At 37.0% G+C, this 24972-nt stretch overlaps 1 protein-coding gene across 8 annotated transcripts in view; it reads left to right on the top strand.

Moving 5' to 3' along the window:
• Positions 1-24972, top strand: part of LOC109431043 (serum response factor homolog A) — a 783489-nt gene that overhangs the window by 324018 nt on the left and 434499 nt on the right. For 2 of the 8 annotated variants that reach the window (XM_062842464.1, XM_029865644.2), the window contains exon 2: positions 21203-21656. The exons of 4 other annotated variants lie outside the window; for them this stretch is intronic. In XM_062842464.1, coding sequence (XP_062698448.1) covers positions 21218-21656 — 439 coding nt within the window. In that variant the 5' untranslated portion in view covers positions 21203-21217. The remainder of the gene's footprint in view (positions 1-21202; positions 21657-24972) is intronic. 2 more of the 8 variants (XM_062842466.1, XM_029865645.2) reach the window with 2 other exon arrangements.

The raw sequence follows: 24972 nt of genomic DNA, 5'->3' as shown, positions 1-24972 counted from the left end.
TTTTTGGGAAAATACCTATAGCAATTCCTGGAAAATATCCTGGTGGAATTCCTGAGAGAATTTCTTAATTAATTTCTTTCGAAATTCTTATTGAAAATCTTGAAGGAATTACTGGGGAAATTAATGAAGAATTCCGTTTTAAATGCCTAATGAAAAAAATGGTGAAATTCTTGGAGGAATCTCGAAGAATTTTTGAAAAACTTTCTTAGGAAAATCTTGGAAAAATTCCTGGGATATTTCCTGGAAGAATTCCTAAGGAAATTTGTGAAGTAGTTCCTAGAGGAGTTCTTGAAGTAATCGCTAGAGGAATTCTTGAATGAATTCCTGGGGAAAATCCTGCAGGATTATTCTTATGAAAATTCCTGGGGAAATTCGTGAAATAGTTTCTAGGTACACTTTTAATGGAAATTCCCGGGTGAATTTGAGTAGAATTCTTGAAGGCATTTCTGAGACAATATATGGAGAAATTCCTGGAAGCATTTCTTTGTGAGTTCCAGGAAAATTTATGAAGAAAGTTTTGGAATTCCTGAAAGAGTTCCTGAAGAAATTCCTTGAAAAAATTATGATGAAAATTCTTTTAAAATCTGTAGCAGATTTCCTGGGAAAATTCTTAGAGCAATTTCTGGATAAATTTATGGAACATTTTTTGCGGAAATTCCTGGAAGAGTTTCTAGGAAAATTCACGAGAGAATGCTTTCTAAATTTCCTAATGAATATCCTGGAAAAAGGCCAAGAATGTTTACTAAATATAACCAAGAAAAAATTTTTGGAAGAATTCTTGGAGAAACTTGGAGAAATCCTAGGAAATTCCCAGGCACATTTTCAAACATAAATCAAGGGGAAATTTCTTAAAGTATCTCTCTAGACATTATTGGGGAAATTTCTAGGGAAATTCCTTAACTTTTTTTTTGGGAAATTTCTGAAAGGATTCCAAGATACATTTTCTAATATAAATCCTGTGAAAATTCCTGATAAAATCTCAGAAAACTCTTAAAGGAATTTCTGAAAAAAAAAAGTCCTACAGAAATACTTGGGAAACTTCTTGGTGTGAATACTTGGGGAACTTCCCGAAAGAATTCCTGGGAAATCTCAAAAATGATTTTTTTACATTCCCAATGAAAATGCTGTCGAAATTCCAGAAGGAAATTCTGCGGTATACTTGAAAGCACTTCTAAGGAAATTCCTTTGCCACAAAAGTTCAACTTATTGGACGCAGTGGCCTTATTTTCCCAACAGGGAAAAAAATCCTGAAGAAACTTTCGACAGCATTGTAGAAGAATTTCCTGGAGGACCTTTTGGGTAAATTTCTGAACGAGTTTCTAGGAAAATTATCAGAGGACCTCTTGAGTAAATGTCCGAGAAAGTCCCTAATAGAAGTCCTTTGGGAATTCCTGGGGAAATTTCTTAAAAAGTTCATGAGGAAATTCCTGGAAGAATTCCTGGGAAATTCCTTAGGGTATTGGAAATCATTGGGAAATTTCTGGTGGAAGCTTTGGGAAATTTTCAACTGTGTAGAATTCTTTAAGGTGTTTCTGGGAAAATTCCTTGAAGAGTGCTAGGGAAAATTCCTGGATTTCTTGAAATTTCTTGAAAACTTCTTGAAAGGATTCCTGGAAAATGTAAAAGAGAATTCCCTGTGAAATTACAAATGGAAATCCTGAGCAAATTCCTGGGAAAAAAATCTTGAGGAATTATGGAGGAAATTTCTGAAGAAGTTTCTGCGGAAATTTCTGATGGGATTTCTGGGGAAATTTTTGAAAAAAAAAACTCGGGGAAATTCCAGGATGAATTCAATTGAAATTCTTGTAGAAATTTCTGGGAAAATTCCTGGAAAATTTCCTGCAGAAACTTTTTTGAGGATTCCTGGAAAATTTATGAAGAATTTTTTACAGAATTTTGGGATGCCTAAAGAAGTTTTTGAAGAAATTCCTGGAAAAATATGAAAAAAGTCCTTGTAAAATTTGTAGGGAAATTCTTGGGGAAATCCTCAGAGCATTGCCTGGAGAAATGAACGAAACAATTTCTGCGGAAATTCCTGGTGGAATTCCTGGAAGAATTTCTGGATAAAATCACGAGAGAATTCCTTCAAAATTTCCTAATGGAAATCCTGGAGAAGTTTGTAGATTTATAACTGAAAATAACTGAGGAAAAAATTCTGGAAGAATTCTTGGAGGAATTTTTGAAATAAATCCTAGGAAATTCCCAGGTTGAAAATTCAAAAATAAATCTGGTGGAAATTTCTGAAAGGGTCTCTTTTGGCGTTCTTGAGAAAATTTCAAGGGTAATTCCAAAACTATTTTTTTTTTTTTGAGAATTTCTGAAACGATTATGAATGATATTTTATAATAGAAATCTTGGGATATTTCCTGAAGGAATCGCGGAAGAATTCTTGAAAGAATTTCTGAAAAAAAAACCTACAGTAATTCCTGAGAATTTTTTTGGGAAACTTCCTGAAAGAATTCCTGGGGAATCTCAGAAATAAACTCTTTAGAAATTCCCAATGGAAATCCTTACGAAATTCCGGAATTCTGCGGAATACATGAATTCCTTTTTAAGGAAATTCCTAAAGAAATTTTCGACAGAATTTCAAACGAAATTCCTGAAGGAACTCCTGGGTAGACATTTTCCCACAATTCCTAGGCAAACCCGAGAATATTCCTAATGGAAATCTTTTGCAACTTCCTGGAAAAAAATCTAAAATGTTACATGGGGCAATTTCTAGAACAATTCATGAAAAATTCCTGGCATTTTCTTTTGGAAAACATTTGGAAACTTCTGAAGGAAGCTTTGGGGAATTCCCAAAGAATTCCTGAATAAAATTTTGGAAGAGCTTCTGGGTGAATTTTTGAAAGAAATCCTAGGGAAATTCCTGGAGAAATCTATGTAGAATTCATGTAGGTGTTTTTGGGAAAAATCCTAGAAGAAATTCCTTGATGGTGGACTAATTGGAAAATTCCTTAAAAAACCCGAAGAATTCTTCCGAGAATGCATCTTAAATACTTTTTATTTTTGGACGGATAAATTTGTGGAGATATTCCTCAGAATAAGTTCAGGTGAAACTGTTAGCTAACATCCTAGAGAAATTCTAGAAGAACTCTGGAAAAGCTTTTGAATAAAATCCATGAAGAAGTTTTTGAAAATATTTTGAAGTAGAGATATGCCTTGAAAATTTCTTGTTAATACTAATGGATAAATTCCGGCGCTATCTTAGAAGAAATTCCAGGAGTAACCCAGTAAGAAACTTTAGTTTGAATATGTAGGAATCCATGAAAAAAATCTTAAAAGCATCCTATGAGTAAAAATCAATTGAAAAACTTGCAATTGGAGCATTGCCAGAAGAAATCCTGGAAGCAATTCATAGGATAATCCCAGAAGAAATTCCTAGTTTTTTGCCAAGGGCTCACGTGTCGCAAAAATGTGAATGTTGGTTCATAGTGCGAACCTTCTCCTTGGCCTCCAAACCCTTTACAATGGACAATCTATTTATGACAGCATGAGCTTATCGATCGATTCCACCTGGCTTTATCAGCACACCGAGAATCGAGCATCTCCAAGGAAAGCATTCCTCAGCAGATAAGATACGACAAGGTAAGCTTCTGTCTATCAGTAGTCATCCCATATCGGAGACGGCCCTTGCTTGACTATCTCTCTATCGCATTGTGGTGTGCCTTATGACAAAACGACATTTTATCACCGACTCAACCGATAGCAATCGGTCTCCGCCACGCACTGATAAGGCAGCATCCATTTATTACGTAACGCTAAAACTGACATTTTCAGACCCCCCCTCCCCCCTCCGTAACGCTTTTTTGTATAAAAATCCTAAATTTTTTGTATGAGCCGTAACGCTTGGGCATACTCCCCCCCTCCCCCTAGAGCGTTACGTAATTTGTGGACGGCGCCTAATGATCCGATATGGTCAAAACGTGCTGGTTGGATCCCCAAAAAGGGGGTAACTGGACAGGTGCGGGATTCAGCATGGGTCGCAGTCGGACTGCGATAGACGAAATGTCTCTCCTGTCGATCGTTTTCCCTGTTTTTTTTTCTTCTTCATTTCCACTCATCATCGCTGAGGCTATTGCGCCAAGGGACTAGGTGCTTTTGTGACAAACGTCAATTGAATTAACGTTAACGACAGGCTACATCGGGACGACAATGATGCGTGGAGAACGTAGGCGTGTGTAGGCCCTACACTGTAGGGCCCATATGGCCACAGCTGCAAAAGCGTAGGTATCCAACATAACCGTGCTGGGGGTGACGGGTTTGATTTCCGGTCGGTCCAGGAACTTTTTTGAAGGAAATGTTTTTTACTTCCTACCTACCGATATAAACATGAAAAATGGTCATTGGCAGAGGAAGCTCTCAGTCAATATCTGTAGAAGTGCTCATAGAACATTAAGTTGAGAAGCAGTCCCAGTGGGGATGCTACGCCAAGAAGAAAAAGAAGAACAAAAATGTTCATCAAGTACAAGGATTTTGAGTTCAAATCTCAACTGAACTGTAGATTTTTTTAATAATTTATCTGTCTGGATAAATTTGTATAAATTAATGGAGCCTTTTTACGTTGTTAAAATCCTGTTTGGTCTGAAGATACCTACTGGTCATTCAATCATGAAGTAACATTTGCCAACATATTCGAAGCAAGACTATCCAACCCCTTCATACACCAATGTCCAGCATCTGGGGGCTTCGCTAGACCTGCTGGCAATAGTTTGTCCAACTGGTGCCGATAATTTATTCGGTAGATGTAGTGGCATCAATCCGGCTAATGCTGCACCCTGTCTCGCCATTGACAAGAGGCTTTTGGTTGATGGGGATGTTGTGAAGTACACCCTTCCGATGAGACACGTTTGAAGAAGTGTCTGTACGAGTACAGCACTGTTTACACTGGAAGAAATATTCAAAAAGTGGTTCATTGCTTCTAACGTGTTTTCTCGTAATTATTCTTATTGTAGTTTATATTTTAATCAAAGTTATGCGAATGGTATGAGGCATTCATCATAATTATGAAACGAAAAAAGACGAATCCCAAAGTGCCATACCGGCTAACGCTCACCACGTGTCTCCTTCACCCCATCTGATAGCAGCGGTTCAGCCTTGTTCGGCGCGAAGCTTTTTGTTCGCCATGCTCAATGAAACTCACTCGTTCGAAAAAGGATCCGTCGTTGCACAGCATCCAACCCAACGCATCGAACGAGAAAATGTCTGCATCTGTAATTTGTCTTTGTGAAAATTATGGAAAATCAAGTCTTCAAACCGCGTTCCTTAAGCCTTATCAGTGGGCAATGCTACCGCACCGCGCTTCCTCTCAAGTGTCCGCCCTTCCCCCTCGCTTCATACCATTCGATCTGACAATTTCCACCTGCCGACATCTCGAAACATGATGTTTTCCAATGCCATATGTGGGGGGAATCGTTTCGATGAAGAGAAAAAAAAAATTAAACCGATCTGCTACCGTCATCCAAATTCGGATCACCTTCCCCGTAACATCAAAATAGAGATTGGAAGAAGGGGTTTCTGCGACGATGAAAAGACTAGTTTGCATCAGTGCTGTCATGGTAAAAGCAGATCTGGTTACTTAACCCTCTAATACCCAAATTTTTGATTTTGAACTTAATATCATTTTTCGTCATCTAAAATCGATCTGAACATGTTTTGGAAGATGATTTTTTTTTAGTTTCTTTGTATTTTTTTTAATTCTCGATAGCGTGAATTTCAGTTTTTGATTTTTCTAATTTTTTTTTGAACATCCCCATAGTTCTGTATTTTTCCTGGAAGCCTATTTGGGGTACGGATTTTTTGAGATGAAAGAATTTTGAGATTTTATGATTATTGTTAAAATATTATTATTTTAATTTTTTTCACAGAAAATTTTATTTTCCGTGTAATTTTAAGGAAAATAATTTTAGAGTGTATTCGATTCCCTTAAACTATAAAACGAGGATAGAATGATTTGAGAAAAATTGAAAATATGTTATTTGTAGCGATTCAATACAAAATAAACAATGAATTCTAGAAGGTGACTAAAACATCAATTTTTCAATGATTTTTTAAAAATGTAAATACGCCTTAAAATACACCAAAAACCATTTTGAGATATACAAAGCAGTCCTTAATATCAGCCAAAAATATAAAAAAAATATTTTCCACGAAACAAAAATTATAAAAATGCTCAAACTATACCCCGTATGAAGGCGGGGTTGGGTATTTTTTTTATGTCTTTATTAGAGAGACTTTCAGCCCTTGGCTGGTTCGTCTCTGGGTTGGGTATTAGAGGACTAAAGTTTACAAATTTTAGCGCTCCCTATACAGATACGATTCAATAGAAATATTGCGAAACAGTTAGTTAGTTAGTTAATTTATTTTCGACACTTTACACATTAGTGTGCATTCGTGTTGGATCGCGAAACAGATATTCTTGCAGGACTTCCCTTTATGAGATCAGCAAGAAATCTTCTGCTCCGAGATTTTTTTAGAATGTATTTCTGTCATGATTACCTCCAGGAATACCACCAGAAATTCCTTGGAGGATTCTTACAGGAATTATCAAACTTTCTCGAAATTTTACTCTTGCAGGATTTCCTAGAATAAGAAAATCCCTCCAAAGATTTTTCCATGTATCTCTTCAAAAGGCATTCCATGTGTTTCTTTGAAAATTTGTCTAGGGATTCCGTCAGAGATGCTTTCAAAAACTTATCCAGAAACTTTCCTTGGGTCTTTAATAGAAGTTTCCTCCAGCATTTTCTCCGAGGATTCTTTCAGGGATTCTTTAGGAAATTTCTTCAAGGATTGCTTCATTAGCTCGTGTTTGTATTTCTTCATGTGCAGGGGATAGACAAAATGATCGGGACGGACTAAATTTTCACTTTTCAAAAAATGTTTAACTAGCTGTAACTTTTCGAAAAGTGCATCAAATATTCTCAAATGTTTACTGTAAGTTCATCAACTAGTTGTGTATCAGTGGTTCAAATTTGGAAAAGATCTGGCCATTATTTACGAAGTTGTAAAGATTCTTGAAATTCAATGAACCGAATGCAATAAAAAATTTGACCATTAACCCTATAAGGGATACCTGGGGTCCATTGGACCCCAGGCGCCTTTAAGAGCTCGTCTTTGATGGAACACACTCAGTGAGGTGACGAAACTGAGGCCATGAAGGTATCCCTTTTAGGGTTAATGACTTATATAATGAGCTATGGAAAACCATTGACTTAATTTAAAATTCTTAACACGGAAAAAAACTATGACGATTAGATCATTTTTCTAATAAAATACCAAATTATCAAAACATTAATATCGTTTCAAAATTCAAGATGCAAATTATATTTCTTTTTATTTCCCTCTAATTGACTTATATTTAAATGTGTTTTGAAGGAAAACAGCAACATAGTCGCCAATAAATTGAAAAAATAATGGAATGAATATAAAAAATAGACCTATTTACTAAAAAAATCGAGAAAACAATAAAATGGCTGTCACTTTTTTTCTTGTTAAAAATTTTAAGTTGAGTCAAATGTTTTCCAGTGTTCATTATACACTCCCGTTCAAAAGTTTGGGGTCGCCCCCTCAAAAACATGTCATTTTTTTAGGCCCATATCTCCGCCAATTTGCGTCCGATTTCAAAACCCTAGGTTTCATTCAAAAGATAATAAGTCATAGAAACTTTGAACATGATTAAAAAGAAACTTTTTCAAAAAAATTTGTATGTAAACTTAACCCAAAGTTGCCAAATTTTCTAAAAAATTAATATAAACTTACGGCAGTGTCGCTGGAAGTTGGGTCGACCAAATTTTAAGATGAGAGCGGTAATATGACCCATTTTCTATTAGCTTTCAACTGCTTTTTACAGAACTTAGCTAAAAAATCTAGAAAAAAAAATTATTAAGTAAATTAATCCTTGATGTCATGGACCAAAAGTTTGGGGTCACCCCTCAATATGAGGTATCGGCCAAAAGTTTGGAATCACTTTCGTAAAACATGGAAAAGTGATTTGGTGATATCTTCGTCATCTATAGTTCAATTTTAATTATTTTTGGCTCATTTCAAAGATAATTAACTAAATTTACGTTTGATGTCTTTAACTTAAAGTATTTAACGATTTTTGTATATAAAAATGTTATGTAAAGTTAGCACATTTTACCACGCTTCAAAAAATGAGGCAACTTTACGTTAAGTTTTAGTATGTAAATTTCAACAAATATGTGTGGTTCAATGTCTATGCAGTAAGTATCGTTCATTTTGTTTCAAATAAGCCAAGAAGAATTAAAATGGAATGAAAGATGACAAATATATCAACAAATCACTTTTCCATGTTTTACTATAGTGACCCCAAACTTTTGGCCGATACATCATTTTGAGGGGTGACCGAAAACTTTTGGTCGATGACATCAAGGATTAATTTACTTAATAACTTTTTTTCTAGACTTTTTAGCTAAGTTCTGTAAAAAGCAGTTGAAAGCTATTAGAAAATGGGTCATATTACCGCTGTCATCTTAAAATTTGGTCGACTCAACTTCCAGCGACACTGCCGTAAGTTTATATTCATTTTTTAGAAAATTTGGCAACTTTGGGTTAAGTTCACATGCAATTTTTTTTGAAAAAGTTTCTTTTAAATCATGTTCAAAGTTTCTTTGACTTATTATCTTTTGAATGAAACCTAGGGTTTTGAAATCGGACGCAAATTGGCGGAGATATGGGCCTAAAAAAATGACATGTTTTTGAGGGGGTGACCCCAAACTTTTGAACGGGAGTGTATAAGTAATTAATAATCAAAATTTCATTGCAATCGGTTCATTGAAGCCGAATATATAACAACTCAAAGTTGGCTATCGGATAATTTTACCTTTTTCAAGAATCTTTATAACTTCGTGGAGAATGGCCCAATCTTTTTCAAATTTGAACCACTGATACACAACTATGATTATTATTATTATTTTACTTGATGAACTTAAAGTAAAAATTTGAGAATATTTGATGCACTTTTCGAAAAGTTACAGCTAGTTGAACATTTTTTGAAAAGTGAAAATTTTGCCTGTCCCGATCATTTTGTCAATTCCCTGTACTTTTTAAATATATGCAGGAACTCAAGCATGAATATTATCAGATTCCCCTTCAGAAGATTTTCCTTAGCATTTTTCAGCAATTCTTGTTGACATTTCTCAAGAAACTTTTCTATGGATCGAATCCCCCTCCCGACATACTCACAAAATGTGGGTCCCTCCTTCGGAAGGGAGGTAAAACGTGGCTCCCGAGATGAACTAGCCTAAAGTTAAAAATCTCGTTAATACAGACAAAAAAAACTTGCATTGTTTCTCCTGGAATTTCTTCAAAGGCTTTTTCAAAAGTAGCATTTTCAGATTTTTTTTGCAGATATTCAAAGATTTTTTTTCACAAATTTTCCATAACTTTCCATTAAAAATTTCGATTTTTTTCCCATGGATTCCTAAGGATTTATTCAGATAATTCTCCAGGGATTCATTTAGAGACTTTTTCCGGTGAAGCTTCAGGATTTTTTCTAAGATTCTCCTCAGAAATTCTAGCAGAAATTACTCCAACGTCTGTGTTTTGGCATTTTTCTAGGAATTTTCCACACAAAATTCATCCATGAATACATGCAGAGGGTTCTTCAGTTCATCCAGGTATTCTTTCAAAGATTCTTTCAAACCACTTTTTTCAGAAATATCCCAAGTCATTCTCTGAGAATTTCCTCCCGGGTTTTTTTTCTGCAGTATATGCTTTCGGAATATTCATTTTCTGCAGTATATGCTTTCGGAATTTTCATGTACTGATACTTTCAAAAATTGTATAAGAAATTCTTCCAAGAATATCTCCAGAAGAGGTGTCTCCAGCACTGCTTCCAAGGATCTCTTTAAAAAATTCTTTAGAGATCCTTAGAAAATTATTAGGAAATTTCATTAAGAATTTCACCAGTACCTTTGTGTGCAATTTCTGGAAACATTTTCTTAAAAAACACATCCACCGTTTCCCAATAAATCTCTCCAGATATTTCTCAAGCAATTTTTCGTTCCACAACAAGTTTCTTATATTTTTAATATGAATTAAGTAGATATCTTCAGAATGTCCTTCGTGTACTTATTGACAAAGGAATTCATCCAGGAATGTCTCCAGAGATTGCTTCAAATGTTGTATCAGGAAAGGTTGTCCAGAAATCCTTCCAGAAAGTTTTCACGATTTTCTCCTAGGAATCTCCAGGCGTTCTGTAAGGGACTTTTTCAGACAATCTTTTAGGTATTTCTTTAGGCATTATTTTAGGGATTTTTTTTTCTAGAATTTTTTCAGTATTGTTTGGTCAATTTCTATAAGAATTACTTAAAAACCCAGGATGAAACTATTTCTTCTTCGAGAATCCCTGGAAATATTTCTGACGGAACCTGAGGCGCAATTTCTAAAAGTTCCTTATAGGAAAGCAGGAACCCCTTAAGAAATTTCTCGAAGAATTCTAGAAGGAACCATTGGAAGCATTGCCAGAGTGTGAGTTCTTCCTTCGGAAGAGAAGTAAAGTGTGGGTCCCGAGATGAACTAGCCTAGGGCTAAAATCTCGTTAATACTGATAAAAAAATCCAGAAGAATCTCTGAAGGATTTTTCAAAAGAATATTTAAAGGAATTCTCGAGAAACTCTATGGAATAACTTTTGAAGAAATCATTTGCTGCAATTCCTGAAGATCCTTCAAACTTTGAAGAAGGCTCTGGATGAATCCCTGAAGAAGTTTCTGATGGAAACTCCAGTAGAATCCCTTATCATAATCCAGGAAGCACTATTGGATATATCTCTAGAGGATTATCATGAGAAATACCAATGAAAGTTTTGAAGAAACCCCAGAAAGAAGTTTTGTAAAACCTCTTGGTGAAACACCTGGAGAAACTCCTCGGAGAACCCTTAGTGGAATTCATAGAAAAGTTTGTTGAGAAATGTTCAGGAAAATTCCTGGAGAAATACTTCAATAAATTATTGAACGTGGTTCTAAGAATTCTTGTATGTATACTGGGAAAAACGCCTCGATAAATGTTTGTAGATTTTTTGTAGGATCTCCTGTAGACAGTGTTGGGAATACTCACCAGGGAAAAAATATACTCACTTGCTTCTATCTCAGTCCAGAAGCATACTATCAAAAAATGATGTTTGAAGGACTTTTAGATTGTAGTCAATGGCACAAATGCCCCAAATGGAGGATAACGTGCCTCTGGAGCCGGCCTTCTGAAGGTCCCAGATGCATACCAAAACCGTCAGAGAGATGTGAGCACAAGGTGAGTATGAATTACACGAATTTTACTCACCTCGTACTCACAACTCTGTCACAACTTTGGTATGCGTCTGCGATCTTTACTTTATTCGGCAAACTTTTAGATTAAACTACAATCTAAAAGCCCTTCAAATATCATTTTTTGATAGCATGCTTCTGGACTGAGATAGAAGCAAGTGAGTATCACTCTTGCAAGTGAGTATTCTCAACACTGCCTATAGAAAGTTTTGTAGTTATCTTTCGAGGAAATACCAAAGAAATTTATGGGGAACACCCTGGAGAAAACCCTGGAGGAATCTCATAACTAATTCCTACAGGAATCTCATAATAAATTCCTGCAGAAATTTCTGGAAAAATCCTTCCTGAATCATTAAAAGTAATAACGCAAGGTCTCTGGAAGAATTTATGCAAGATTTTCTGAACACGGAAACAAATTTCGTTCGTTTGAAACAAAAATATTCATGTTTATTCGGTAAACTGATAAAATTTTTAAAACTAAAATATTAATTTTTCAAACTAGCTCAATTAAATATTGATTTCTACAATACCCATTGAAGAGCCCCCCGTTCCGCCGTCGAGAACATAAACAAAACTCTCAAGTTCCAGCTGCAGCACCAAACAAGATTTCCTCTTGCAAAAAAAGTCAAGTTTCACCAAAAGTTTCTACGAAATCCCATTGATTTCGAGAGCGTATGTTATCTACATGATGCTGGCATTGAAAGTGCCACGCGGGAAGTGGGTTTTCAAAACAAATATTTTTACATTTGTTTCTAACATAATCTGTCAGAAGATGCATGTTTGTTTCAAAAATGGATTGAATTTGCTTCAAATGTGACGTTCGATTTGCTCCAAACAGTTTTATTTTTGTTGCCAGAACAAATTGACAATTTATTTGAGTTTACTTGAAATATTTTTGATTTTACCATGCTTTTTTCTGCGTGAATGCATGCTTGTACACATTCCTGCGGAAATTTTTAATGGAATACCTGGAATATTTACTGAACAAATTTGATAGACTTCTTTGAAGAAATACCTTTACGAATTGGTATGGACTTCTTGGTAGAAATTTAAAAAAGAATTCTAGGATAAATTTCCGAAGGTTTTTCTAAATAAATTCCTAGAAGACTTATAAGAGATTTTTTATAGAAACATTTGACAATTTAATTGAGAAATCTCTTAAAAACAATTATATTGAGTCACATAAGACATTTCTGAAGGAATCCCTAGAAGAATTTCTAGTCTAGTCTAGTCTAGTCTACCCATACGCAGCCATTCATTGAAAGAATCATGGAAAATGATAGAATCAACTACTTCCACCATCTTTCTTGTCAGCATTAATGATTGCAGTACATCAGAGATGCATTACGTTCACTAAAGCGGCCAGGCATACTGTCTGTGCAGCGTTTTTAATTCAACAATAAAGATAATGAGTGGGGACAGCTCGTACCAACCGCTCAGTTTATGGAAATGCAAAATCAAAATACGGTGAAAATCGGTAGGGGTGACGATGCTAAGAAGGTTAATGCCACCCCTTGGTCCTTGGTCCTTCCTGGGATGGAACACAGGTATTTACTCCGTGTCCTGGCCCTATTGCCTAGGCTTAAGTGCCTTTACTCGCTCTTTGAAAATAAACCAAAACATTAAAGTCCCACGACTCCTTAATGATGGCCCATTTCTAACGTTTAAATTAGTTTTACGATACCAAACGAAGGAATCTTTGGAAGAATTTCTGAACAAAACTTTGCAAAAAATTTCTATAGAGGTTTCTGAATTTCTGAATGAAATTCCTGAAGGATTTTCTAAAGAAAACTATGATAGGTACAACTTTGGAAGGAATCCAAGGAATGTTCTTAATGGTTTTTTAAATTATTTCCTGTTGTCATCTGATAACTATAATAAACTGTCTTTTTTTTTTTTTTTAATTTTTATTCATTTGAACTATTCCTGAAGGAATTCTCAGGAAAATCTTCGTAGGTATTCCTGGCAAAAATCCTGGAAGATTTTCTGAAGTGAGGAATTTGTGAAGAAATGATTTATTGCATATGCGTCTTTTATATCCAGTAGGACGGAAACACCCATTTTACAGAGAAGCTATTTTCTTGCATGCACGGAAGCGCAAAAAATACAAAAAATAGACATAAGTTATTTTTGTTATATTTGCAAGGGCGCTCATACTGGGAGCTGAAAACATTTTTTTTTTTAATTTCAAGAGCTGGTTAGTTAATGAGTAACATGGAGTAACCTAGATGACACCACTGGTTTGCATCACAACAGATTTAAATGAAAACACAACATGTCAAAACCATTCAGCATTAGAATGTAATTCGCCAATTGTTGAACAATACCCAAAAGATGAACAGATTCTAAAAATGATATTATAAGTCTTACTTAAGTAATTCTCTCTCAATGTAAGCGAATAATTTAGATGCGTTGATATGCTTACCACCATATGGCACCAATCTAGTTGCTAGTATCATTGCTAAAATAGTTTTTGACGCTGAAACTGCTGATATTCAATTCATATATGTTTCCTTCTTTAAAACAAAGGCTATTCTTTCTAGTTTCATCTTTATACTAGTTTTTGGAAAAAATTGTTGGAAAAGGTAAAAACAACGGCTAACTTTCAATTCGTCCTGATCAGGGATGGCAAAAATACTTTTTTCTCTTTTCCGTTCATCGATACTGGCAGTAAAATAAAAACAAAACAACGGCAGCACCAATACCATCAGATGTCGCGCCGACGGCAGTCAAGCAGACGCTTGATGGTTTTCGCTTCCCCACGAAAATATTTATGAGCAGTCATGCTGAGGCGGATGATTGCGAAAAATGTCAAATATTTACATATGCTAATAAGGAGTGTATCGGAAAGTAGTTGAAAATGTTCAGGATGCTCTATCTCGAAGCTGGGTTAGTCTTTTCATTTCGGTTCTTCTATGAAATCTTCACAATATAGTAAAGTTTAGAACAGCTTGGAAAAAATTGGAGAATGTTTAGTATTATTGAAAATATGGTTAAATGAAAACACCTCACAAAATAAAAATCTGCACAAAATGCAATTTTGTTACGATTTTTCAACATTTCAAAAATCTGTAGCGAATAAAATTTGTACGATAAAAAATCTGGAAAATATTGATGCTTGTTAACAGTTATGTACACATAAAATATCATTCAACACCGACTTTCAAAATTCATATTTTCGATAGAAAAATCTCCTATATCTACAAAATGGTCCACTCCAAAAAACGTCTATTTTTTGTTCAAACTTTGAAGTTCTGCTTTTAATATTCTAAAAGGTTATAAAATTCTATTTTTTGTTGTAACTTATTCGTCCATAAATTAAACAACATACCCTATTTAAAAAAATGCGGATTTTTCATTTAATGTGTTTTTTATTTGCGTAAACATGATTTGGAGGAGCATAGAAAAAAGGGGTTCCTCAAAAATGGCATTTTTTTATTTTTACGAATTGCGCTTCAATGCAGTGGAGATTTTTATTGAAAAAAATAATTTGCCTATATCATGAGGATTCTGGAGCTTATCATATTTGCACAAAAAAGTTGACAATTTTCGAACATTATCGAACTGTTTTCAAAATTTCAATTTTTCAGAAGGTGTGCAAAAATTTAAAAACATGCGTTCAGTAATCTAGGTTAAAAACCCAGTTAAAAGAACATTTTTAGAAAATCATAAAAGCCATTTCTTTTTTCATGGATTTATACAGTACCTTCAAAAATAAAATCACTTAAAATTTGTATTAAACTATTTTTGAGGCTATTGCAAACATTTTCAACTACTTTACGATACACTCCTTAACTCACTTGTTTTGATAAATAATTTAAATCTATTTGCACAAATAGCTAGAGCACACTCCTAGCTTTGGGATGCATGTAAAGAAGTTTGTCTAGAAGCGGTTTGAAACGCAGAAAAATGCGAAAACGGGAGAGACAGAAATTTTTGTCGTCGTTGTGCTCGAGTACTGGCGCTCTCGCGCTTGGAAACCGTTTCGAGGAAGAAGGCTGCAGGAAAAAAAATGTTATGACATTTATTTTTCGAACAGTTTGAGTTTGGCTGGGCCTATGATGTTCGTGTGGAAAAATGTCAAATGTACAGCCGGTAACCGTTTTTTTCAGTACATTTCTCATCCCTGGTCCTGATGACCGTTCGGCCTAATGACCTTTGGCCTAATGACCCAGCATCATAAATAATAATTTTTTAAAATTTACTGTTATGAAATAAGCTTCACCAGCAAACTGACCACAAATACCATCGTCACGCCATAGTTACAAGTGCTGGAAGTATGTTTACCGTATGCGTGATAATGTTTGCACCATCGTTAAATAAAATTCCAGTTTTACTTTTGAAGACAATGTATTGGTTTTATTTGCAGGCATTTAAGCTATAACTCATATCATAGTAGGCTGTGAATAAAAAAGTGTTGATTTTCTTAGTTTAACACTTGCATAATGACTAAGTGGCAACCTAGCTCGTGATTTGTCCACGCGCAAATGTCGAAAAGTATCCGTGGTAGTGTCAAAGTCAAGATTAACAATTTTTGAATTTATTTTTTTATTTTGACATTGCCTCATGGTGTAGACATACACAAACAAAAGTTATAATAACTATTGATTCTGGAATTTGTTACGGATCGATAGTTTTTCGGAAATCGAAAAAAACGGAGGTTGCGTTCGGGCAAATTAAAGACTTTCTTATATGGCGCTACTCGTAGCTCCTGGATGCCATTGGTAATAATGTAAGTTTTTTTTTCTATGGTCGAAGGATCATAAAAGCCACCGTAATTTTCCTTTTCGATATGCCTTGCAGTTAAGTCGCTGATTTCGCGTTTCTTTGTCATTTTTCTCATTGAGCGCATATAATTCACCCAAATCTTATTTTTGGTGGCAGCGATAGCTTTCTTAATCCATGTTAACCTTGGACGACTAGTGGACACCTTCGGGAATAGTTGCCCTTGCTTATTTTGGTCTAAGACTGTTTTACAGTTCTCCTGAACACTCCTGAAATGTCCTTTTTAACATTTGCGCGTGGACAAGTCCCGACTACCGCTGCTACCCCTTCATGGTGCAAATTTTAAACTTAAGAAATCGGATTTTTTTTACCCGCAGCCTACTGTGATATGAGTTAGAGCTCACGACAAGACATCCAAGACATTGTGTGTACAGGAGATATGAGTACCTTATTTGTACGATGGTGCAAACCAAGGTAAGTAAAAGGAAGGTAATCCAATATGATAAATCATTCAATCCGCCATATTGGAATTCGGAACGACAGCTGGCAAGTTTGTTTTGATTTGGAACTATATACATAGCATACAAGCCATGACCCAAAAGTGTCAGAGCCTCGAAACGATCACTTTTGTGCACTTTTTTTTCACGTTCCATCCGAAAGACTTTGAGGAGACGTTCCGACGTACGTCCCCAAAGAAATTCGCGGCTGTACAGAGCAGTGTTTGCCGGACAAAGTATCGGAAATTCGTTCACCCGCCAGACAAATCACGGCAATCCCAAATGTTTCCACACTGCATCTGACGCTCTTTGGTTGATGGCAACCGCTTCCCGCCGACTTCAGGATCCTCCTGCTTGTACCTGTCATACCTGGGTACCAACGACTTGGTGGGTACGGCTAGTCCTTGCCACCCATTTTCCCCATCACTACCTGTCGCCCAAAAAGTTACAGCTCCGGGTGTAATTCCCATTTAAAACCTTAGAAACTGCCGCAGCTACACCGCCTTCCATCATGTCAAGTCCTCTTTTAAATAAGTTTTTTCTTCGAATTTATGGCAGTAAAGATTCCACATGCTTATTGCCAATGTTGCTGCATCCAAACCACCCAAATAAGTTGAATTTTTCTTACAATCATTAAGTTAAAATCGCAAAACAAGCAGCTGCTCTGCCACTACGACAAAAATTTTCACTTGTGTGGAGGTAAACAACAACTCCTAGCAACCCTAGCAACCCCACAGAAACCGATAGAGTACAGCGTAAACAAACTCGCCAGCAGTCGCCTCCACCACCCCCGTCATAAGCCTCTCCCCGCATCTACTGACTGCGTATATGCCAGTACCTTCCATTAAATTTACCTTGGTGCAAACATTATCACGCATACGGTATTACACTTTATCAATGTTTAAAATAACGTTTCTATCTTTATTTCATTCATAACATATTTTTATTATCAAGCTTTCGTTATGCATCCATAATCCAATTCTTGAAAACTAGAATAACCTAAAATGTAAACCCAAGAAACAGAACTAGCTGAATAACAGTTTTTTAAGCTATAGTTAGCTTAAGAATGGTCTGTTCCACTCTGGCAGAACAAAAATGTTTGTTGGGAACAGCCTGTTTTTTTTTTTTCATCTGATCTTATTGTGCTTTCAAGGGGTTTCAGGTTCTTTCCAGGGATGTTCCAGGGCTTCAAGAACATTCCAAGGTTTTCCAAGGGGCTTCAAGAGCGATCCAGGGGTGTTCCAGAGGGATTCGGGGTTTAAGGGAGTTCCAGGGCTATTTGAGGCTTTCCAGGGGCGCTACAGAGGCGTTCCAATGGTGTTCCACCGGGTTATTGGGAGTCCCATGAGTGTTCCAGAAGTTTCCAGGAGCGCTCCAGGGGCTTTCAAAAGCGTTCTAGGGTGTATCAGGGGCTTTCAGGTGCGTTCTAGGAATTGCAAGTTTTAATAAAATTTATACAGTTTGTCTTTCCGGAATTCTGTCGGCAACTTCTATACCCTATATCCAACGATTTTTTAATGGTAAATTCTACGGTAGTGCCTTTTATTTATTTTTTTCGAGAATTTCATGGGCAGCTTCTACATCAATTAAACTAGAAATTCTATCCGGCAAAGTTTCAAAGGAAGGAATTCTACAACAAATCTCTTCCAATATTCTTTAGAAACTCCTTCGAAAGTTCTTTGTGAACTCCATCGGTCATTTCTTTTGATATTTTTCATACAATTCCTTTTGAAAATCAGAAATTTCCCATTGAAAAAAAAAACTGCCGAAGGAATACCTACAGTCTAAAAAAAATGAAATTTCCACGTGACGTAAACCATCAAAGGACGTAAACAAATCATGACTGAATGGCAAATCGCACTCAATTTTACATCGATCAATTGGTGGCACAAGATGTAAACAAACCCATCCCACCAGATACGCAGACACAGATTAACATTCATCAATTGGATTCTTTAGCGGTGTTGAGATAATTCAATATTCTAAATCTGCATGCCAAACTGAGCCCAAATCCAAATTTTCATGAATTTTGGTGTCCAGGAATCTCAATTCTAAGTTTGTATGGGGGCGATTTGATGAATCACCCCCCATCGGATTTTGTCCTGAGCGGAGCTGTCAAGCAGTTGCCCAGCTGTAAAAGGTTGATTTGAAAAAATCTCTTTGAAATTGATTTAAGGTATCAAAGTAAAGTTCTGAAAATCTGAAAAAAATCATAGTGGCTCAGAAAAACGGTTTTTTTGTTCAAAAATGAAAACAACATTGCATTTTTCTAAACATTGGTCCATTGTCAAATGTTAGTAATGTTCAGTCTGTTGAGACCGCAAGGTCGAAGACGGTGTAATTGTCTTTAAAAAAAAATTTTGCTAGAAATCCTCTGGAAATACTAACTGAGGAGTCTCCATGAATTCTTCTTGATTTTTTTCCTGGCATGCTTGCTGGGATTCTTCCTGCGATTCCTTCAAGAACTCTTTTGTGGATTCCTCTAGAATGCCTCTACCAATTCTTCCGTGAATTTCCCTAGGAATTCTTTTAGAGATTTTTCCAAGTACTTCTCCAAGGAGTTTCTTCTAGGATACCTCCAGGAGTTCCTGATGGAGTTTCTCTAGATATGTTTGTAGATATTCTTCCAGCATTTCCTACTATAATCTCTCTAAGAACTCGTACTATAATTTCTCCAGGAATGCCTTCAGAAATTTCTTACTAGGATCATTCAAGGAAATATTCCTACGGTTCCTCCAGAAGATCTCCAGTGATTTTTCCATGAATACCCTCAAAGATGTTGTCCAATGATTCTTCCAGTAACTTCTCTTGGCTTTCGGATGATAACAAAATGGTTTGTACCATGTGGTGTTTGGGTCTACCAAACAATATGCTATCTAGAAATCCATTTTATGGTTGAGTAAATGTGGCTACCGATAGAGAATACCTCGATTCCACATCCCCTCTTCCTCACCATTCCACGCCGTCAAGCACTTTCGTCACTGCTAGACTGACGGACTGCAGCCCCTGCGCAACAGCAGGAGCAGCATGCTGCCAGCAATGCAACAATTCACCATTTTGGATCATTCCGTGGAGCAATCGTCCGTCCGAATGTCCACCCATCCAACACATCACCGCACTCTCCGCGTATCGAGAGGATCAACGAACGCAGCAGCAAGCAACGTTCGTCCGGCGCACGTCTTCTCGCTTTGCCAAAGTGTGATGCAAAGTAGGTGAGACCCCGATGATGACGATGCCTAAATGGAGCTGGTGGCCGCTGCATACCGCGCGCGAGTGAAGCTGCGCTGCGCTGCGATGTGGTTACATGGACGTTGCTGATAATGATGATAACGATTTGTGACACAAAGAAAGAAACTTCAATCAGGGTTGGCAGATTCGATGCATAAGGACTGAAATTTTTGAAAATATTGATTACTTCTGGAAACAATGGAAAACGACGAAATTGTAGTAAAAGTTCATCAATAGATTATTTTTTTTGAATGAGTGTAATCAGTTTTGTAAGTTTTAATTCCGTCCTAATTGTGTGTCAGTTATCCACTGGATAACTAATACTGAGGAAGATTACAAGTGGTAGTCGAAATACGCGTATTTGTCAAAGGATAAGCAATTAGGGCGGAATTAAAAGGTAGGAAACGGATTACACCCATTCAAAGAGGGTATTCTGCTTAGAGGGTTCGAAAAGTCGGTACAAGATCATTAATAGATGTTTATGTCCAGAGATAAGACTAGAAAAATCATCTTACATACTTTGGCAACTAAGAATTCAATCAGTTTTTTATTTCCAATGTAACTTTTGAACAATTTCATAGTAGACCCGGTGTAATGGTTGAAGCACGTGACTTTCACATCGAGGAGATAGGACTGTTCTATTCCGCTTCCGAAAAATTCACAAAATCTATGTTCTTCTTTCGGAAGCAAGATATTCTTGTTGAGAAGTGCTAACGTATTCCTTTTTTGTTTTTATTTATTTATTTGAATTGAATTAGGTGTAATATTCTATATACATAATTTTGTAAATTAATGCCTTTTAACATTTGGCATCACTGCCACATAATGCAATCAATTCTGTACTTCGTAAGAAAAGCTCATCTCATAATGCTTCATTTCTCGTCATAACTTTTCGCCTCATTAATAAATGCATCCGCTGGACACCGACAGTTCCAAGATTGACCAATCAGATCCTGGACCATATTTAGAACATCGAGCTGCAAAAAAACTATCTGCACCTTATCATCGATCAGCTCGGATCCTATCGGTTACCCAGGTTTTCCAAATCGGGGTGGAATATTTCATTAATGAAATACCTGACCATTGTTGGGCCGGTCGTTGCAGCTCCTTACCGCTACCGAGCATCGCATTATGTGCAGTGATATACTTTTTATGCTGCTACTCTGCTTACATACCCACCACTTTTTTACGATTCTACTGCACTTATGGTCTTATGGTCTCGTACCAACATATTGGCTTGTGAAGGATCGTCACTCAATGAAACGGTCACCATTATGGCTCAAACACGCGTGTATGACGGCTCTTATCTCCGCAATTGGATAAAAGCAATTTATCCACCTTTGGCACACGCTAATCCCCAACCCATCGATGTATGGCTTTTTCATGCTCCCATAAAACATTGCGCAATTTCGTTGCACCCGCGTGACAAATTGATTTAGCACTAATCCGTCTTCTTTCTCTGTCCATTGCAGGATGATCGTTCACCGATGTCGTCCGGCAGCGATACCGAGGACTACTCGCCTCCCGATTCGCCACCTGGACCTAGCTGTAGTAATAGTAAAATACCTAATGAAACAATCATTAATAGTAATAATCACAGTGTTAGTATAGCGCCACAAACGTCGTCTTCTAGTACGTCAACTTCAACACCATCTGCGTCGGTAGCAACAACGGCGGCGGCTCAAGCGGCTCAGGCCGCCCAAGCAGCGGCCAACAGCAGCAAACTGTCCATCCTCGAGCAGCAATACAAACAACAGCAGCAGGCTCTCCAACAACACCAGCAACAACAACAGCAGCAGCAACAGCAACAACAACAATCCCAAGTGACAAGCAATGTAATCTATCCAGCAACGGCATTGGCAAATCTACCTCAGGACGTTCTGGTTAGGCTGCTGCAGACGGGGCAAATACAGCTGCATAACGAGGGTGAGTTAATGTACATCAAGCTTATTAGTCTAATAGAAGAGTACTCTTCCCAAGTAACATTTTGATGACCAATTTTTATTGTAGGATTTTGAGGACCATCATAAAACCATATATCTTATATTTTGGTTCTATGGTGGTTCTAATAAACTCTTCTAGTCTGCAGGACTAAACAATGTTTCTTGGGTTTATAAACTATTTTACTTAATACTTGATGGGCTCGTTTGTAGCGGCGAGTCTACGGAACGAGCATTTAACCCCACTACTGGTCTCAGTCCTAGCCCAATCGCTTGCAGTAGTCGCACAAAACATTTAGAGTCCTTAGGTCCTACTCAACTGCAAAAATCCAACGCATACCTGTCTTTCCGCGTAGCCGATGGTCCCTTCTTAGTTCTCTGTTGAATATGGTTTAAGCTTTTACTTCCTCCAGCATTCGAGCTACGTGCCCAGTCCATCACCAACTGCCATGTTCTATTCGCTTCTCTCGTTTGTCGGGTTTGTGAAGCCTTCTAATATAGTACAGTGAGTTCGTAAGAACATTGACCTGTTTTAGTCCGTCTAAGGTTATGAACGATGACGAAATTTCATCCGCAACCCATACATTTGTCTAATCAGCTTCGCCGAAGAACCATGTTCGATCATAATCTGCCATAGCTCGTATCCTCTTCACTGCATAGTAAGTCGCCTTGAAATCCATGAACAGAAATTGATGGGTCAAGCCCGTGCACAAGGGGGGGGGGGTTGATTTGGGTGTTAAACCCCTCCCATTACCGATGCTCCATGCACTAGGCGCCCCTCCGCCTTTTGCCAAAATTGGGAAAAACCCCTCCCTTGGCGCCACTTCTGTACACGGGCCTGTGATGTGTCATTGATGGGTCCTCACGAAAATCCGCCTGATATTCACCGACGAAGGACTTCTCAATTGGCCTCAGCCTAGAGTTCCAAACACAATATTGTACGCTGAATTGAGAATAGTAATTCCTCTGTAGTTCGCGCACTCTAGTCGATGGATTCCCTTTCCTGTATAGAGGGCAAATGAGACCATCCAACAAACTAGCAGGCAGGTCCCACAACTCAAATAAAATACGATGTAAGAGCTCATAAAGCTGTTCACTGGGGGAGACTGGGGAGACTTGATCCCTTTTTCTTAATTTGCCTGTAACTTTAGGAAAAAACACAAAACTAGATCCATTTTTCGTACAGAATGGCAGGTAAACATCTATTGCAAGTTTATTCACAACAAAAGGACTTTAAATTACCCAGGTAACCAACAAGCAATTGAAGTGGCATTTATTTAGCATTATATGCGCCTTTACAGCAGATTATTTAATGCCAATCTGCCGTATATTTGCCATAAGTGCTACTCAAATGCAGGTTTTGGCCCGATATACGGCTGATTAAATGCTTAACCTTCCTGTCCCTCCGATTGTCAAAAATAAAAACAAAAAATTTTCCCCTGCTCATTTTCCCCGCTTCATACCTATTCTCCTCCCTTTCTCTTCTCTTTTTTCTCTCTCGGTCTCTTGTGCAACTTTTGATACTTGGCACGTTATGGAAGGTTGTTTTTTTTTGCTAATTTCTCCTACACCGGGACCCGATCCCTCGACCCTCGGGTTGATTATGTAACAGAACCGCGCTACAGTATAAGCTATAGATGATCAGATAATGTGCGTTGATTTTTTGATCTATTTAAGCAACACCAGTAGTTGTTTCGATTAACCCTGTGCTCGGGCATGTGTTAAGTAACAATTATCATGGGAAACGCATCAGGGAAGATTTATTTGCAAAAGGCCTCTTTACTTTGATTGATTACCTTCGTATGCTACCTATGACTAAAAGGATACCCGAATGATGCCGGGCCTACAGCCATGAAACATAAATGAGAACGTTGTTGTCGTGTTATTGTGTTGTACCTTCAGCATCATTCGTCTCTCCTAGCAGTTCTGTGGCATTAAAGTAGCAGTTCAGATGCTAATTAACCAAAATATATCGAGCATTTCAAATGCTACGCAACAGCTGTCAGATGTTAAGCAGCAGTTCGATTGCTTATTTAGGGCAGTTTAGCAGTCGAACAGCTATTATATAGCAGTAAGCAGGTGGAATGCAGTTTTGAAACTGAAATACTGCTTAATTAAATGCTTATTGGTTACCTGGGTATTGTTAAAGTTTTCAAAACTGTGTTTTTATGGAGGTATGTCGTATGATGTATTTTTCAAAAATGGGTCAAAATTGATCCCCTTTTGAGCACATGGTTAATTTAAAGGGAAAATAACTCCAGAAGCTTCCTTTTCATTTTCTTTTCAAGTTCTCTTGCATTTTTGATGCATACGGTGTATTTGAAATTATAAGATTTCCATAAGGACAAACAACAATGTATTTTATTATTCTGTTCTTGCTCACTTTTAATCAGCTTAAAATAAAAAGCTCAGGTGTGCTGGTTTTGTTTACAAAGAGATTTGTGCCCTCGAAATCGTGAGTAGGTGCCAAAGTCGGCCATTGTGGCGGCCATTTTGGGATTCTAACAAGTCTGTCCTTAAACTGTTAAGGATATATCGTATCTTGAAAATGGGGAGACTTGATCCCCCTTTTCATGGTTTGTACTAAAATAATAATTATCTGACACGTTTTATCATTGAATATACTAGAATTCCGAGTAAAAAGAGGCTTCCAAATAGAATTTTATTTTTCACATGTGTGTGTAATCCTCGAGGGATCAAGTCTCCCCATGTCACTGATGTATACACTAAGCTACATTAATTGAAATATTTATATAACAGCCTTATTTGGATAAATACGTTTGATAGTTTATTTATACTATATGCTGTGAAATTTTGACACGATTTGGTTCAATTTTCACAAAGTTATTGAGATTTTTCGGAATCGCCTAAAAGATTTCTGAAAGACTGAAAACAAACCATCAGCCATTAAAAAATAATGCTATACACAATTAAAATTAATTATAGCCAAAACATTGTCGTCTGTCCAGATGTCGTTTTGGAAAAAATATGCTAGAAGGAAACTGTTTTTGATTCCGAGAAAATATGGGGGGAACAAGTCTCCCCAGGGATCAAGTCTCCTCAGTCTCCCCTACAGTGCTTGAGAAGCTTGGACGGAAGTTTGTCCTTCCAATCAGCCTTGTTATTCTTCAGTTCTCCAATGACTGTCTTGATCTCGTTTATGACCCGTTTACATATGTGATAATAATGCGTGACAATATTCTGTCGGACAATTTATTCCACGCTAGTATCGTTTACATTGCCGCTAAAAATTTAGCTGCTAAATCTGGGGCAATAAATTGTCCGGCTGTGTTGGTACCTAA

Source organism: Aedes albopictus, chromosome 3, assembly GCF_035046485.1.
Source record: "Aedes albopictus strain Foshan chromosome 3, AalbF5, whole genome shotgun sequence".
Classification (NCBI taxonomy): Eukaryota; Metazoa; Arthropoda; class Insecta; order Diptera; family Culicidae; genus Aedes; species Aedes albopictus.
The sequence above is the reverse complement of the archived record's forward strand: the minus strand, read 5'-3'. Positions and strand labels throughout refer to the sequence as shown.